Source organism: Anolis sagrei, chromosome 2 (genome assembly GCF_037176765.1).
Source record: "Anolis sagrei isolate rAnoSag1 chromosome 2, rAnoSag1.mat, whole genome shotgun sequence".
NCBI classification, from domain to species: domain Eukaryota; kingdom Metazoa; phylum Chordata; class Lepidosauria; order Squamata; family Dactyloidae; genus Anolis; species Anolis sagrei.
In genome coordinates, this window is record NC_090022.1 from 59,467,614 (window position 1) to 59,484,584 (window position 16,971).

At 40.2% G+C, this 16,971-nt stretch overlaps 1 protein-coding gene across 2 annotated transcripts in view; it reads right to left on the reverse strand.

The window, feature by feature from the left end:
* Positions 1 to 8,292: 8,292 nt before the first annotated feature.
* Positions 8,293 to 16,971, reverse strand: part of CACNA2D3 (calcium voltage-gated channel auxiliary subunit alpha2delta 3) — a 674,683-nt gene continuing 666,004 nt past the window's right edge. For both annotated transcript variants that reach the window (XM_067463553.1, XM_067463552.1), the window contains 3 exons: positions 12,350 to 12,465; positions 10,370 to 10,449; positions 8,293 to 8,712 (listed from right to left, as the gene is read on the reverse strand). In XM_067463553.1, the coding sequence (XP_067319654.1) occupies positions 8,620 to 8,712; positions 10,370 to 10,449; positions 12,350 to 12,465 (289 nt within the window). In that variant the 3' untranslated portion in view covers positions 8,293 to 8,619. The remainder of the gene's footprint in view (positions 8,713 to 10,369; positions 10,450 to 12,349; positions 12,466 to 16,971) is intronic.

Genomic DNA, 16,971 nt, shown 5'->3' on the forward strand with positions numbered 1-16,971 from the left:
TGACAGCCCCCAAGTTTGAAAGGTCTTAATATAGGCAAGGGAGCAAAGCAAAGGCATAGATTTACCACAGATTCTCCAGCACACATAAATAAAGGCACAGAGAAACAGTGACAGATCTCCACAGAAGGAAGCAAATTTCCTCAGAAGCAAGATACTACTACACTTGATCTTAGCCAAAAGGCCGAGAAGCAAGATAACTATTTGAAGATTCACAGAGGTGGCCCTAGGTAATTTTCAATGGTAAGCAAACAGTATTTTGCCCCCCCCCCCCATCTGATATATATTTTCTGTTCATCATGGGAGTTCTGTGTGCCATATTTGGTTCAATTCCATCATTGGTGGAGTTCAGAATGCTCTTTGATTTTAGGTGAACTATACATCCCAGTAACTACAACTCACATATGTCAAGGTCTATTTTCCCCAAAGAGCACCTCAAGAGCGCCCCTGGGCAAAATCAACTATACTGTGAATGCTTACTTTGCGTAATTGGTTGAGCCGCCCCTGAAGATTCATCAGCAAGAAAAGCAGAACCTCCATAGCCAAAGGACCCACAGAGAAAGAGAGTGAAAGAGAGAGAGGGGTATTCCTCAGGATCCCTTCATCTAGAACCTACTTTCCAGTCTTTTTTGGACTTCTCTTGACACCAGAGGGTTAGAAAATCCATGTGTGTCTTAGTCTGTAGCCACTTAGGACTTCATCCAGGGGATTTAAGGGCTCCATTTCCATGTGCTTCAGAAATAGAGCCCCATGGTAGTCCCACGGAGGTCATCATATGAAATAAGAGCACCTCTGGTGGGACTCCTATATCTGCAGCACATGGAAATGGAGCCTTAAACCCATTGTCAGGAGTCAGGTTTTACCTGACTCCAAACAGAAAAAAGCAGGAGAAAGCTGGGGAAAGATGAGCATCAATGTGGTAAGAGTGTGATATGGCTGGCCATGCTAGAAGATGGGAGGGAATGGGGTAAGATGCCCCCCCCCCCACTTTCCCTCCACTCGTGGGATGAACTCCTTAAGCTTAGCTGCATCATTCTAATTTATAGGAAGAAGATAGAACATAGAAGATAGAAGGGGAGAAAGGGAATCAAGGGAGTTGGCAAGGAAAAAACCCCAAAAACCAAACAACCAGCGAAACAGAAACTAAGACCTGGGAATTGGACTGCGGCATGGAGGAGGGGAGGCGTTCCACTAGCCGAGGGGCCCCCATAGAGGTTGTGGTGGGGAGGGGGAGATGCGGAAAAAGGAGACCTCAAATTTGGCTTAATTCGGACCTCTTATCTACATTAACAATCCCAAACCGGTCTCCTAAGGTAAATTGGTGTAACCAGGTTGGCGGGCCCTCCGGTTTGAAGGTGGTGCTGTTGAACGCCAGATCTGTCAACGGAAAATCGACCTTTATCCAGGATTTAATCCTGGGTCAGCGGGCAGATCTGGCGTGCATCACGGAGACCTGGTTGGATGAAGCTGGGGGCGTGAATCTTACCCAGCTTTGTCCTCCAGGTTCTCCGTACAGCACCAACCGAGATCCGGAGGACGGGGAGGCGGGGTCGCAGTGGTCTATAGAGATTCCATCCATCTGACCAGGAGTCCCATCCCGCAGACTACAAATTTTGAATGCGTCCACCTGAGGGTGGGTGACCGGGACAGAATAGGGATTCTGCTAGTGTACCGTCCACCTCGCTGCACTACAGTCTCCCTACCTGAGCTAGCGGGGGTAGTCTCGAGCCTGGCGTTGGAGTCTCAATGGCTTCTCGTGCTGGGAGACTGCAACATCCATGCCGAGGCGACCCTCACAGGAGCGGCTCAGGACTTCATGTCTGCCATGGCAACCATGGGGCTGTCCCAACAAGTATCTGGCCCCACCCACTGTGCTGGACATACATTGGACTTGGTTTTCTGCCAGGGATGGGAGCAGGGTGGTGGTGTGGAGGAGTTGTCCATCTCTCCGTTGCCATGGACCGACCACTTCCTGATCAGATTTAGGCTCACTGCGCCCCCCAACCTCTGCAAAGGTGGAGGACCCATTAAGATGGTCCGCCCCAGGAGGCTTATGGATCCGAATGGATTCCTGACGGCTCTTGGGGACTTTCCCGCCACCTCGGTAGGTGACCATGTCGAGGCCTTGGTCGCTCTCTGGAATGGGGAGATGGCCAGGGCAATTGACATGATCGCTCCGGAACGTCCCCTCTCAAGTAGCCGAGTAAACCTTGGTTTACTGAGGAGCTGGCAGTGATGAAGCGAAGGAAGAGGGAACTAGAGAGCGTGTGGCGTTCGGACCCGAGCGAGTCAAATCGAACACGGTTTGTGTCCTTTTTAAGGGCATATGCCGCGGCAATAAAAGCCGCAAAGAAAACTTTCTTTGCGGCCACTATTGCGTCTGCAAGGAACCGTTCGGTGGAGCTGTTCCGTATTGTCAGAGGCCTTTTAACTCCCGCCACTTCAGGCGGGAGCCCTGACAATTCGACCTCCCACTGCGAAGCCTTTGCTCGGTTCTTTGCAGACAAAGTCGCCTTGATCCGTTCTGGGCTGGACACCATGTTAAATGCAGTCTCTGAGGATGTGACACGAGCACCTGCTTGTCCTATTTTGATGGATTCTTTTCAGTTTGTGAAGCCCGAGGATGTGGACAAGATACTTGGAGGAATGAGGCCCACCACGTCCATCCTAGACCCCTGCCCATCCTGGCTTCTGAGGGAGGCCAGAGGGGGATTGGCTGAGTGGGTAACGGTGGTGGTTAATGCCTCCCTTCGGGAAGGCAAGATTCCAGCGAGCTTAAAACAAGCTATTATAAAACCGCTGTTGAAGAAACCATCACTGGACCCCACTAAATTGGACAACTTTCGGCCTGTTTCCAATCTCCCCTTTTTGGGCAAAGTCATGGAAAGCGTGGTGGCCTCACAACTCCAGGTATTCTTGAGAGACACGGATTATCTGGATTCGGCACAGTCTGGTTTCAGACCGTGACATGGAACTGAGATGGTCTTGGTCGCCTTAGTGGATGATCTGCGCCGGGAGCTAGACAGGGGGAGTGTGTCCCTGTTGGTGCTCCTGGACCTCTCAGCGGCCTTCGATACCGTCGACCACGGTATCCTTCTGGGGCGCCTTGTGGAAATGGGCCTTGGGGGCACTGTTCTGCAGTGGCTCCGGTCATTTCTGGAGGGCCGCACCCAGAAGGTGTTATTGGGGGACACCTGTTCAACACCACAGCCTTTGACCTGTGGGGTTCCACAGGGCTCTATACTGTCCCCCATGCTGTTTAACATCTACATGAAGCCGCTAGGTGAGATCATCCGGAGTTTCGGGGTGCGGTGTCATCTGTACGCAGATGATGTCCAACTCTGTCACTCCTTCCCACCTACTACTAAGGAGGCTGTCGAGGTCCTGAACCGGTGCCTGGCCGCTGTAACGGTCTGGATGAGGGCGAACAAACTGAAATTAAATCCAAACAAGACAGAGGTACTCCTGGTCAGTCGCAAGGCCGAACAGGGTATAGGGTTACAGCCTGTGCTGGACGGGGTCGCACTCCCCTTGAAGGCGCAGGTTCGCAGCTTGGGTGTGACCCTGGATTCGTCGTTGAGCCTGGATCCCCAGGTTTCAGCGGTGACCAGGGGAGCATTTGCACAGCTTAGGCTTGTGCGCCAGCTGCGCCCGTACCTCGGGAAGTCTGACTTGGCCACGGTGGTACACGCTCTGGTCACATCCCGCCTTGACTACTGCAACACTCTCTACGTGGGGCTGCCCTTGAAGACGGCCCGGAAGCTTCAGCTAGTCCAGTGCTCGGCAGCCATGTTACTAACAGGAGCGGGACGCAGGGAGCACACAACGCCCTTGCTGCTCCAGCTCCACTGGCTGCCGATCTGCTACCGGGCCCAATTTAAGGTGCTGGTGTTGGCCTACAAAGCCCTAAACGGTTCCGGCCCAAAATACCTTTCTGACCGCATCTCGGCCTATGAGCCCACGAGGGCCTTGAGATCGTCTGGGGAGGCCCTTCTCTCGATCCCGCCTGCCTCACAGGCACGTCTGGCGGGGACGAGAGATAGGGCCTTCTCGGTGGTGGCCCCCCGGCTGTGGAACACCCTCCCTGTAGACATCAGACAGGCGCCCTCCCTTATGTCATTCCGCAGGAGCCTAAAGACATGGTTATTCGAGAAGGCGTTTAACTAAGTGCTTCACCATTTGGCAATGACGACTGGAACGGAATACGGATTATGAGATTGGTTTGTGATTTGGCAATGAGACGGCGCGGATGAGTTAGTGTAATTATATGATTGTTGTATTATTGATAGTTATGTTGTTATGGTGATATTTCGTTGTGTTGTTGCTTTATTGTAAACTGTGTTTTATATGTTGTACACCGCCGTGAGTCGCCCTAGGGCTGAGAACGGCAGTCAACAAATGAAGTAAATAAATAAATAAATAAATATTATTATCGAAATGGCGTCCTTTATCAGGTCCAGAGTGCAAAAATACTGAACTGCATTACTTCATGGCTGAGGAATCCATTTTTCAGTAAACAGTGGTCTGCATGTTGATGAATTGTGAGTGAAATTCTGGCTGTGCTTACTCTGAAGTAAATTTGGCTCTAATAAATGGTATTGATATAGTTAATGAAAAAGTTGGAAGGCAGCCAAAGTGTCACCAAAACCAAATACTTGGTGTAGAGTGTCCATAGAATTAGTCTGCCCAGCCTTGCCTGAAAATGTCATAGAAAAGAAATTTGATCCATTGACAAATGAATATCTTGTGTGATAGTAAAACTGGAAGTACGTATTGAAAAAATAAATTTGTGTGCTTCTAAAGTTGACAGCTTCAATGGGAGAAATTGAGCTATTTCATTTCCTTTTTTCTGTAATATACATTTAGCCTGGTATGTTAATTTCTATTATTAATTCTTTGAAACTGGTCTCTTATGTTCCAAAATGAGCCATGCATTGTTGTTATTATAAGTTTTTATCATGGTCTTGCAGGAAATTAACTTTAGCTCATTTCTTTATGAGATGCTTTTCTGTAATAATCTAGTCACTCATGGATGTCAACTAGGCTATTCATTCCTATGAATAAAAATGTTCACAGTCATTTGAAGGAAAATATTTTGTACTTCCATCTCAATGCATGAAACTCACACCTGGCTAGGAATTTTGACTGTATATTTTAGATTCACACATGGGCATTGAATGTCAGCTTAATTAGTGTCTTAAAAGTACTTAGGTACAATAAACAAGCAATAATTTTCTGCAAGTTCAGTTGTTCAAGAAATCTGGAACCGAAATCTCCTCAATTTACTGTTTTTCTTTGCTTTTCTTGCCATTACAGCAAAGCACACCATTCATCTTGCAAATATTGTGAGACTGTAACTCCTGCAGTTCTTCATCTTTGGCTATTGGGAGTTGCAGTCCAAGAATATCTGGAGAAGCAAACATTTTTAACCTCATGAAAAAGTATGAACCAGGCATTATATTTTAACACTCTTTCCCATTACACTGGATCTCAGGCTTCATATTTTTTGACCTCTCCTCGGGATTGCCACTGTTTCTAATGCTTCATAACCTTCTCACAGGGAGAAAACCTAATTTTAAGGGATCCCAGCTGCGGTCCCATACACAATTAGGATGCTTGCCTCCTATTAATTTACCCAATGGTTATTGTAGTCTGTAACTATGTAACCATGTTTTATGAAGCATACATGAATAATAAAAATATCATTGTGTTTTTGAAGGCTTTCATGGCTGGAATCAATGGGTTGCTGTGAGTTTTTCGGGCTGTGTGGCCATGCTCCAGAAGCATTCTCTCCTAGGAATGTTTTTGGGAAATGGCCATACAGCCCAGAAAACTTACAGCAACCCAAAAATATCATTTTTCTGCTATATAGATTTAAGCAGTGTCTTTCTTGTACAATATGGTTTCCAGCAGCCCCCTTGAAATCCTTATTTAAATAAATGATTGCATGCTCTGCTATTGAAAGTTTCTATCATTTATCATAATTACAAATAGTTTTATTTTTGAAGACAAGTGTCAGTGAAAATGAAAATGAAAATGATAGAATGACAGGTAACATTTGATCAAATTGACAGGAAGGTAGATCAGCTGCAATATCTGCATGTTTCAGTATTTTCCCTTCTTCCCCCATACTGTGACATAATCAGTCACACTTTTTAATTAAAAATAGGCACACTCCCACATTTTGATGAATATGTGATTAGAAGGAAAGGGAAGAAAGAAAGAAACCTGTTTAACTTATGGGGATATTTTGTGAATGCCTGAAGGGTAATCTGTTTTTCTTGATCAGTTCAAAATCAGACTGAAAGAAATATGAGCCTAAACACAGTCAACATCATCACTTAGAGGTGTTAAGAGATGACCTTTTGGACTACAGATCACAGAATCCACAGAAACATGGCCATTTTGACTGGGAATTGTGGGAGCTGAAAAACTAACATTTTAAGTCCTAGTTTAGAAGATTTTGGGAAAACAGTGTTTTTTTTTAATATTACGCTCATCAGAGTCTTTTTTTTGCTTTGTGCGACTTACTTAAAGTGGGAATATTATGTATAGCTGGATACGAAGGTTCCAATAAGTGCTGTTTTAACTGTAACTGTTCATTTTACTTTATGTGTTCAGCATCTAATGGTTGCCTCTTGTAAAGCCGCCCTGAATCCCCCTCCGAGAGTGAGAGGGTGAGAGAGACAGGGTACAAATGCGCAAAAAAATTAAAGAAATAAATTTGCACCAGGAAGGTGCAAGTTATCTTTGGATGCCCCCCACATCAGGGGAATGAATGTAAATATAAATATAATTTTTATATTTCTCAATATAAATATTTTTTTCCCAGTTAATGAAATCCCATACTAATATTTTCCTTTTTGTAGTATCCTCATCCAGTGCACTGTTTGCATTCCATTCCTACTCTGGTAACAGGCTATTGAAACAAAGCATTATTGAACATGCTTGTGCTTCTGTGACCAAATAAAATCATCGCCCTAAACGGTTTGGGACTATCCTACCTGCGTGACCACATCCCCGTGTATGAACCCACACGCTCACTTCGTTCTTCCGGAGAGGCCCTGCTCGCGATTCTGCCTGCGTCACAGGCGCGTCTGGTGGGGATGCGAGACAGGGCCTTTTCTGTGGTGGCCCCCTGACTCTGGAACACCCTCCCCAAAGATCTGAGACAGGCCCCTATGTTGGCAGTCTTTAGAAAGAACTTGAAGACCTGGCTGTTCCGATGTGCCTTTCCAAAATAGGAATCCTCCAATAACAAGTCTCAGAAGCACTTTACTAGAAATTATGATTGCTGGCACACTGCACTTACCCCATAATCCTTACATATCACCTGTCACATCAGCACTTTTAATCTGTACCCATTACTCTGGCCCGGCCCAGTTTTATTGTGTCCTGTTGTATTGTTTATTGCTTGTTGTTTAATATTGCTTTAACTGTTTTTAATTTGCTTTAGGTTGTGTATTGTTATGTTGTGTTTTGAGGCCTAGGCCTTTGTAAGCCGCATCGAGTCCTTCGGGAGATGCTAGCGGGGTACAAATAAAGATGATGATGATGATGATGATAATAATAATAATAATAATAATAATAATAATAATAATATCTATTGCAAGGATGGGCACTCTTAAGTTTTGTGGTGGCTGTGTTAATCTATTGTAGCAAAACCAAGAAAACCAAAACATGTTCTATTTGCTATAATTGTTTATGAACTGCAGCCAATTTTGTTGAATGGGTTATAGTATGATATAGAGGTGTAATTCTTTGTCAAAGATTATTCTCAAAGATTATTCCTAAATTGGGACATGATTTGTACAAAACACCAAAATAAACAACATTTTCTGTGTAGGAAATGTGATTCCTTTGCAGAAAATGCTACAGATCAGCACTCACTTTGTACCAAATTTGCACATGGAAAACTATAACAATCTTGCTAATGATTTCGGTACCCTACACAGAAAATATTTTCTAGAAAGAAAATGCTCTTTTGTCTGAGAAAAAATTATGAAATTTGTTAAATGAGTTCCAAATTGTGAAGATTCTAATAATGTTCCTTCATGTCAACACTAAAGAAACAGATAGGTACATGGAAGTATTAGGACAGAATATAAGTAACAGAGAAGAACTGGTGTAATTGTGATCACTCGATGGTGTTATGAAACCTGGAGCGCATTTGCAATATACAAGAAAATTCCTTTTCTCCACCAATGTGAGGAATAAGTGAACTTGACAGAGAGATGCTAAATTAAATTACCACACAGAGTTTACAGGTTAAGTAAAACACCTACTGGAAATGTAATTTTAATATACTTTATTTAAAAAGTACACAGTTTTAAATTGTCTTCCATGGGACAAAGCAGAAAGTAATGACCATCTGTGGCTATCTATTGAAGTCCAGTTCTTGATGAATTGTGACTATTGTATGGCAAATCCGTATTTTCATGATGCGCAAAAAGGAAAATAAAGTCTTTTTTACATAATTTGGAAAGTTTATATCATTCCCACTGTTTAAAATCATGAAATGCTGATGTTTTGACTATATTTCATGTCTTCTAGTTGCACCATTTCTCAGTTCACAGTTTTTCCATGGATTTTGCATGCCAAGTGATTGTTCATCAGTCAGTGTCACCTTGAGAAAATGGCCAGAAATAGAGGAAGCACAACAAGGGTAGGCTTAGCACTCAGGCCTAAAACTCCACCACATTCTCTGGCATTCTCCTAAAAGATTGTGGAGAAGAGAAAAAGAAGAACATGGAAAGTGGTAATTCATATTTCAAGTTAAAATATACCTTAACACAGATAGTGTGCAAAAGATTATAGTCAATATTTGACAGTGCACTACATGAACATTCAATTCTGTTACAGGTAATAACCACAATGAAAACTGATTGCATCACTGTGAGCCTACTCCACATAGGTGAAGAAAGCACCTACTTCTAAAGAAGCCTGAAGGGTGAAACATAATTACTAATGAGACAGCCATAATGAATATGATGGTTTGTCTCTCTCATGGAAAGCTCTCCCATGGAAAATTCACCTTGCTTTCTTTCAGGTTCTGAGTACTACTACTAGGGAAGGGGCATCCAGCACCTGCTGGATTAGGTGATCTGAGTTCAGCTTAATGAAGAACAGTTTTTGCTGGCCTGATATGTAGGTTGAGTACAGTCCTTGATTTGAATTAGATCAAAGGTGGACTGTGTTGCTGCATTGGTGCCGAATGCACCTACATTTCTGCATTTTGGTGCGACAGCTTAGAAAGCTCTTTCCCTTGTACACACAATGGCCAGAATTAAGATATGGATCTTTGCCCATGAATGTGTCTTTTCAGTGCAAGAATTGACATTCCTTTCCTTTCTACATAGCACCCAAAAACTCCCTCCCAACCTACTGTAAGGTCCAGAAAGCATGCTGCAGAGCCATTTTATTCTTCCAAAAAAGTGTTTATTTATTTATTTCAAACATTTTTACCCCACCCTTCTCAACCCCTAGGGGGACTCAGGGTGGTATCCTAGAGGTGTATCTTAGAGGTGTCCAACAACCCCTCTTCCCTGATACACAATGATTACACTGAGATGTCCAGAGGAGCACCATAGAGCTTAGTGCTGATGTTGTCCTTATGCATATAGCTATGGAGGATAACCAGACCTTCTCTGATCCTGCTTGCTCACCACAAAGCATGGGATGGCTGTGCAAGGAAGTTTCAGAACTTTACAGTGGATCACAGGGACCTGCACGTACATATTCCCACTATGATGAGGGAATATTGAGTTGAGACCATTGTGAAGCAAGGGCACTTGAAAAACAGATTCACCTCATAATCCTAAAGCAGGCTGATATACACAGAGTGAGAGACTTGCAAATCTTTGGAGTTGTGATTATTACATTATTTCCATGTTTCAGTATCAGTTAATCAATGGAATTTTAACAATGTAATCTGCCACAATAATGTATGGTTAAAATGAGTGAAGGACTGGAAAGTTCTTTGCACACTGATGATGCATTATAACTGTTTATATATGATCTACCAACTAGTGTTTTGGTAAAACATTCATACACATACAAGGAACACCAATAACTATGTGCTTCATATCTGTTCAAAAGAATGGTTTGCAACTTGACCAATGGATAAAAATTAGCAAGCAGTAAAGGATTGAGCAGGAGAGATGGAAGTTCAGTCTTGGACATAAGAGTTTGTATAGCAATGAAGCACTCAAGCAGAAACATCAGAGAGAAGGACAAAATCTAGCAATGGAGAACTTGGAAAATTATCTTTTGGTGGCTGCTTCTAGAATACCTGAGCTGCCAAGGTCAGAAGCTATGCAAGGTGGGAGATCTAGAATATAGACAAAAACAGTTGCTTTTATTTTCTGCTTACCTCAGGATGGAATCCATGACAAGACTCTGGACGTCTTCTAATCTTGTGAGATTTTAAGCGTTCACACTTGAGGGATTCATTATGTTCACAGAAGTTAAGGATATGTCTTAAAATCAGGATGTTGGCAAATTAAAGTAACCTCCTAAAGCAATCTTGCACAGTATCACCTTTCTATAAGGTTGTCCTTTAATTCTGATGCACTCATTTGGATTGTAATGAAGTTATAATTGAATGAAGCAAAGAATTAGATTGCCCTGAGCAAGTTAACAAAAGAAAAAAAATGTTCTAGCTTTGATATTTAAAACCTCTTTACATTATATTTAGCCTCATTGGGAGAAAAAAAGCTATAATGTTAATTGGACATTGTGCTGCCTTTTTAGAAAGGATCTAAATGTTGGGGATGTGATGAAGATAATACTTCCCTGTTGTATATTATGTATGTATGTTCAGTTGGCCTTCTGTATCATGGGTTGTGCAACCACTGATTCAACCAACAAAGGTCATCGACTATAATAAAAGCTTACTTACTAACTAACCAATAAAGGTTCAAAAATGTTGGGAAAAACCAGAAAGCTAAACTTGATTTTACTGCATGCTAAGCACCATGTTGATGTGTGCATACCCTACTGCAGCTTTTTGACACTTCACAGAGCCTTGGACTCTCTGGGAGCCTTTCCAGACAAGCCCTATATTCCAAGATCTGATCACAGGTTTTCTACTTTAAACTGGATTATATGAGTCCGCACTGCCAGATCAGATACTGGGATATGGGGCATTTCTGGAAGGCCCTGGAACTCATTTGAGATGTTCATCACATTATATAAAGGTGTCATTTTAGTTTGGCATTGTATCTGATGGGATTTGAATCATCCATAGACATGGGTATTGATGGAGGGTCTTGGAACCAAACCTCAGTGGATTCTTTTTGGCTGAGTATACTACAATGCATCAATTTTGTATTAGATAAGTCTTAAGTATTTCTGGAGGCACAGGTTCAACACTGTTGAATGCTGCATTATTTTATAGTCCAAGAAGTATACATTCCAAATTTGGAAAGATAAACATCCAATGTTCATTGTTCCATTGTCAGACCTTACCTGTCACGTCAGCACTTTTAATCTGTACCCATTACTCTGGCCCGGGCTAATTTTATTGTGTCTTGGTGTATTGTTTTATTGCTTGTTGTTTAATATTGCTTTAACTGTTTTTAATTTGCTTTAGGTTGTGTATTGTTATGTTGTGTTTTGAGGTCTTGGCCTTTGTAAGCCGCATCGAGTCCTTCGGGAGATGCTAGCGGGGTACAAATAAAGTTAATAATAATAATAAATAATAATAATACATTTAATGAATAAGCACATATTTTGCTAATGTCAGTTCTAAGACATTATGTACTTTTGGAAATATGGTTCCCTTAAATTAATGTAAAGGGGTTTCATGGTTTCTGTGTTCTCTTTTTTCTTTCTTTTTCTATTTCTTTTCTGTAGTTGCCATATTTTTAAAATTCAATACTTTTAGAGGAAAGATGTTCTACACAGAAACCATTAAATTAAGCAATTTTTTTTTTACAGCACAGGGATGTAAGATACATCAAAATGGGTTATATAGTTAAATGTTATAATGATATCTCAAAAGAAATGTTACAATTCCTCTTGCAAATGTAAGTTACATTCAATAAATAAATTTCATTTGTCAAGTGGAGCAAGTTTTTATATACTCCAAATGTACTTAATATATTGAATTTAGAATGAGCATTCAAATCTTGTAATTTTGTACAATGTTTTTCAATTATCAATTTTCAAATGATGGGGTTAGATTTCAATTTAGTTATAGCTAACTAATCTAAGTCCCATTGATTTGAATGGACTTGATTCAAGTGTGGTCGAGCCTGAAATGACCCCCTTTATCTTCATATTATTCAGTTTACTAAAAAGTGCTCATTATATCACTTGTTTCAGACACAAACATTGTCAATGTAAAGGATATACCTTATTTCTATTGGCTCCATGGTAATCGGGGACACTGATTCACACTCACACTCATTACTTACTACCACCATAAAGAGATTGCTGTTTTGAATTTGCTGGATGACAAAGGACCTAGGGATATAAAACAGAATCATTAGCTGCCTCAAATAGCATTTCTACTTCAGAGAACCATTCAAAATACAAAGGACTAGAAATCTGTTGAACATATTTTAAAGCTCAATGTCAAAGTGATTATTGAAATGTTCTCTAAACATTACTAAATGGATGGGTTTTGTTTTCACTCATGTTTATGCAGAAATTAGCTGTATACCCAATATATTGTTTGAAAAAACCCAGATCCACACATGGCAACTCATTGGAAGACCTTGGGCTAGTCATGCTGTCTCAGTCTTAGAGGAATGAGAAACCTCTGAATAAAATTTGCCAAGAGAACCCAAAGAAAGGGTCACAAGTCCAAGGTGATTTGAAGGCACATAACAAAAAAACCCATAATTAATTACGATATTCTGCCAAAGTGGATTTACTCTCGTTGAATTATCAATAGGATCCATGTCTTCAGCAATAAAATGTTATCGAATTTTGGCCAGGGCTTGGAAAAGTTATGGTTTTTATCAAAAGTTTCCAAAATCTTCAAGCTAACTTTTGGAGCTTAATCCAAAAAAGTAATTTAACAAAGGTCTTTTGTTTTTCTTTTAAATATTAAGCTAGAAGAAAATCTTTTTAAAGTCTCAGGTATTTTCATCTGTGTATTGTCTTTATTAGCAGACACATTATATTATAAAATTAGTCCAAGATATAAAAATAATTAGACATGTATTTCCTATTAATTGAGAAACTGTGTCATCTGTTGAAAGTTCTTGTCCTATTTAGGATAGGATTTATCTTGCTAATGCTGGAGCTCTTTTTCTTGTCATGTATCTTCAAGGCGACTCACCTTATGGTGGCACTATCATAGGGTCTTCTTGACAAGATTTATTGAAAGGTGATTTGCCATTGTCTTCGTCTAAAATGGAGAGTGTGATTCATTGGATTTCTATGACTAAGCAGGGATTCAGACTTTGATCTCCTACAATTTAGTCCAATTCATAAATCATTAAACCTTGCTGGTTCTTTTGTTACAGAGCTCCATCCCTGAGTTCTCTTAACCCCCTTTGGAGATACTGTGGTCTACTTCTATGCTAATCTTTATATCAGCTCAGCACAACATGCTGTGACATGTAAAGCCATTGAATCCAGAATAGATGTTTTCAGTTTGGTGGTCTGGCAGAGAAGAGTGAAGTTAAATGAGGACTTGACCATGTGTAGATGTGGACAAAGGCATATTTCCAGTCAGACGTCTCTACTTAAAATACAGATTGTCTTACTAAGAAAATGCTCTGCTTTGTCCAAAAATCACAGAAAATTGGAGGAGGGGGAGGACATGGAAAGGAAGCAGAATTTTTTACCAATTCTGGGGAAAAACAACTGGGAAGTCTGCAATTAAAATATCACCATCAGGAAGATTAAATGCTTTTTGTATTCTTTAAATGTACTGACTACCCATTAAAATTACACTTACTAGAATCTGTAACATGTTAACTTTATGATGATACACACTATGTGCATTTTCATTATCATGCAGAAGGTCTGAATTTTCTAAAGAAACATACAAACAGCTGGACCATGTTGCAGAGCTGACATCACTGTAATGGAGCATCTGCGGCTTGCAGACTTGTGTGTGGGAGAAAAGGGGCCAATAAAAGGAAAGGGGGAAATTATTTAAAGAAAATAACAACTATGTTTTATATATCATATCTTAAATTGTTATAAATGTATCAGATTCCAAGGTAAATACAGAGCAATTCCAGTTATCCATTTCAGGAATGGAAACAACTCAATTCCTACACACTATGGGACATTTCGCAATCATTTTACATGCAACATTTGTTCGCGAGAAACCAAAAAGGAGGTCCTCTGCTGTGCTAATGCTATTAATGTTTGCCTGAATTGTTCACAATTTTTGAAGAGAGCAATTCAAGTGGAGGTGGGAAAGAGAGAATTCAGTTATTGAGGGGTAAAAGACCCCATATTTGGATATTCTCTCAGAGACATTGAAACAAGTGAGGGGAGAAGGAATGCTTCAGTACAGACACATAGATTGACATATACACTTATGTAGCCCATGTCATGAATACATTGTAATGGCTTTTATCGGGGTTGGGAAGCATGCCATGCTCCAGATGCTGTTGGACTGCTATATCTAGCATTTCTCATCACTGTCTATACTGGTTAAAGCTACTGGGACTTATAATTTCACATTTGGAGGACTCCATGACTCATATCCAATCTTTTGTTACAATATATCATATAGAACAGGCCTACACAACCTGTGGTCCTCCAGGTGTTTGGGACCCTAACTCCCAGAAGCCCTAACCAGACTGTCTTCCAATGTCTAGGGATTCTGGTAGCTGAAATCCAAAACACATGGAGTACCCAGGTTGTGCAGGACTCCTCTAGAACATTCTCTTCTGGCACTGTCTAGTAGTGTTGAACTATATTTCCATAATCTACATTGTAATTGGTCATTGGACATATTGGCTGGGATGATAATATGTGTATTTCAACATATCTGGAAGGTACCAAGTTGGTCAAGGCTCACTTAGAATGTTTTTGGGATAAATACATCTATTATCACATATCACACCCTTTGGAAAAATACAAACAGTATAAGATTACTATGTTCTGTTTCACATTTTAATCTGGAAAATGGCTAAATTTGCTGGATTAATAGTTTATTCAAGGTGAGAAAGCATTCCATATAATCATAATTATGAAATTCTCCCAGCTTCACTTCATAAATAGTAATTTATTCCGATATGCTTTATTTTATTGAATGATTACTTGCCTCCTATAGCAAGTTACCAGTACTATTGACGGTATTGCTTCCATATTACAAAGAAAAATTCATCCTGGAATGAGCGAAAAGAAAAATTGTTCCTTGAACTCAACCGCTAGACTGCTTGTGGTTGATTCATTCTCTGAGATTCATATTTTGAAGAAAAATCAGACTTTAAATATTATATTTTAATATTAAACTTGGTTATCCATTGAATGCCCTTGCCTCCAGCTTGTCCATCACCATTGCCCAAAATAAATCTGCTTTCTTCAACTGGATAACCAGTCATTAGCACCAACACTAAATCTTCCTTACTTTCTTTCTGAGCTTAAACATCCAACTATGACAGAGTTTTTCTCACGTAATAAATAGACCAGGCACAACCCATGTGCTGCCTGTGAATAATAAAAGGTGACAGGAAATGTGGATAAAACGTTGGGATTTTCTCAGGATGCTCTTATCACCAAGTTTTCCTGTATTTGCAATTGTACAAAGTATTGGTTGCACTTCTGTAGCCTAACTTGACTTGGAGCTGTATGATACATTTGTGCATAAGACAAAAAGTAGTTCTGCACTGGGTCATAAGCAAACAAGGATTAGGCTGTCACTGACAGATTCAGATGAAAGGTGTGGCTAGAGCAGTGCTTAGCTTGTAATCCCCAATGTGCAATTCATCAGATAAATTTATACTCCCTTTCTGCTTAGTAGAACAGCAGATCACTGTTCCTCTGAATATATATTATTCAGAAACAGACAGTTACAACAACTGGAACAAACTGCTGGGGGAATACCACATAGTCTGCTTTCTTATCTAATTTTGCTAAAATCAACTCTGAAACTTATTTTTGCAATGTGAAGCAAAATCCTCAGATTGATACTAGGAATTTTACTATGATTTTGAACATGATTGAAGTCATAGGACCTCCAGAACCAGGCCCTTTAAAAATCTTTTTATCATAATGTTAGAGTATTTTGATCATTTAAGTTTAACTTCTTTCCACAAGCTTTATTCATTCATACTGTTATGACAACTAGAAATATTTCTTTGTCCCCTTACAACAATTTTAAATCTGCATGTGCCCACCTTCTAGTGAGCTAAAGTAGAAGCATGGAGAGGAAGAAGAGGCCTGGAGAGATATTGATAGAATTATTCCTCAGTAAATTATACTTGCATTGTGGTTTTTCCAAAGGGAGCATGGAGCAATCTATGAGTGTTTACATGCAGAAAAACCTTATATCAAAACATATGGCAGTGACAACATTTCTCAAAGGTATAACTTTTTAAAAAGCAAATGTTTTTAACTTGGTTTGTGGAAAGTTAATACAAAAATGTGTTCATATCCTGAGCCAAAAATGTTTTGGCAAGTTTTATATTTACTACTTGCTATTTATTTTCAGGGTGAATTTTATTTGATTTATCCATTTAACAGCCCCTTAAAGCAGTTAATATTTACTCCCTTTTTCCAATTTGAATTATAAATAAGACAAGTGTGGGCTTACAAAAGCACCCAGATTAGCTGAGAATGACCTCCACTTCAGTCCAGCACTCTAGTGATGAATTACATGGACTCTAAGAAGTCCTATTGGCAACCTTTTGCCTTGCTTGCAAAAATATAGGTGAAAAATGAAAGCATCACATTTTTGTGCTTACAAGGAAAATAATAATCAGAATCATACAAAAATATATTCTTTCTTTGATCAGATTATTTTGCCCTTAGATTTTTTATGAAGAATGTGCTCTG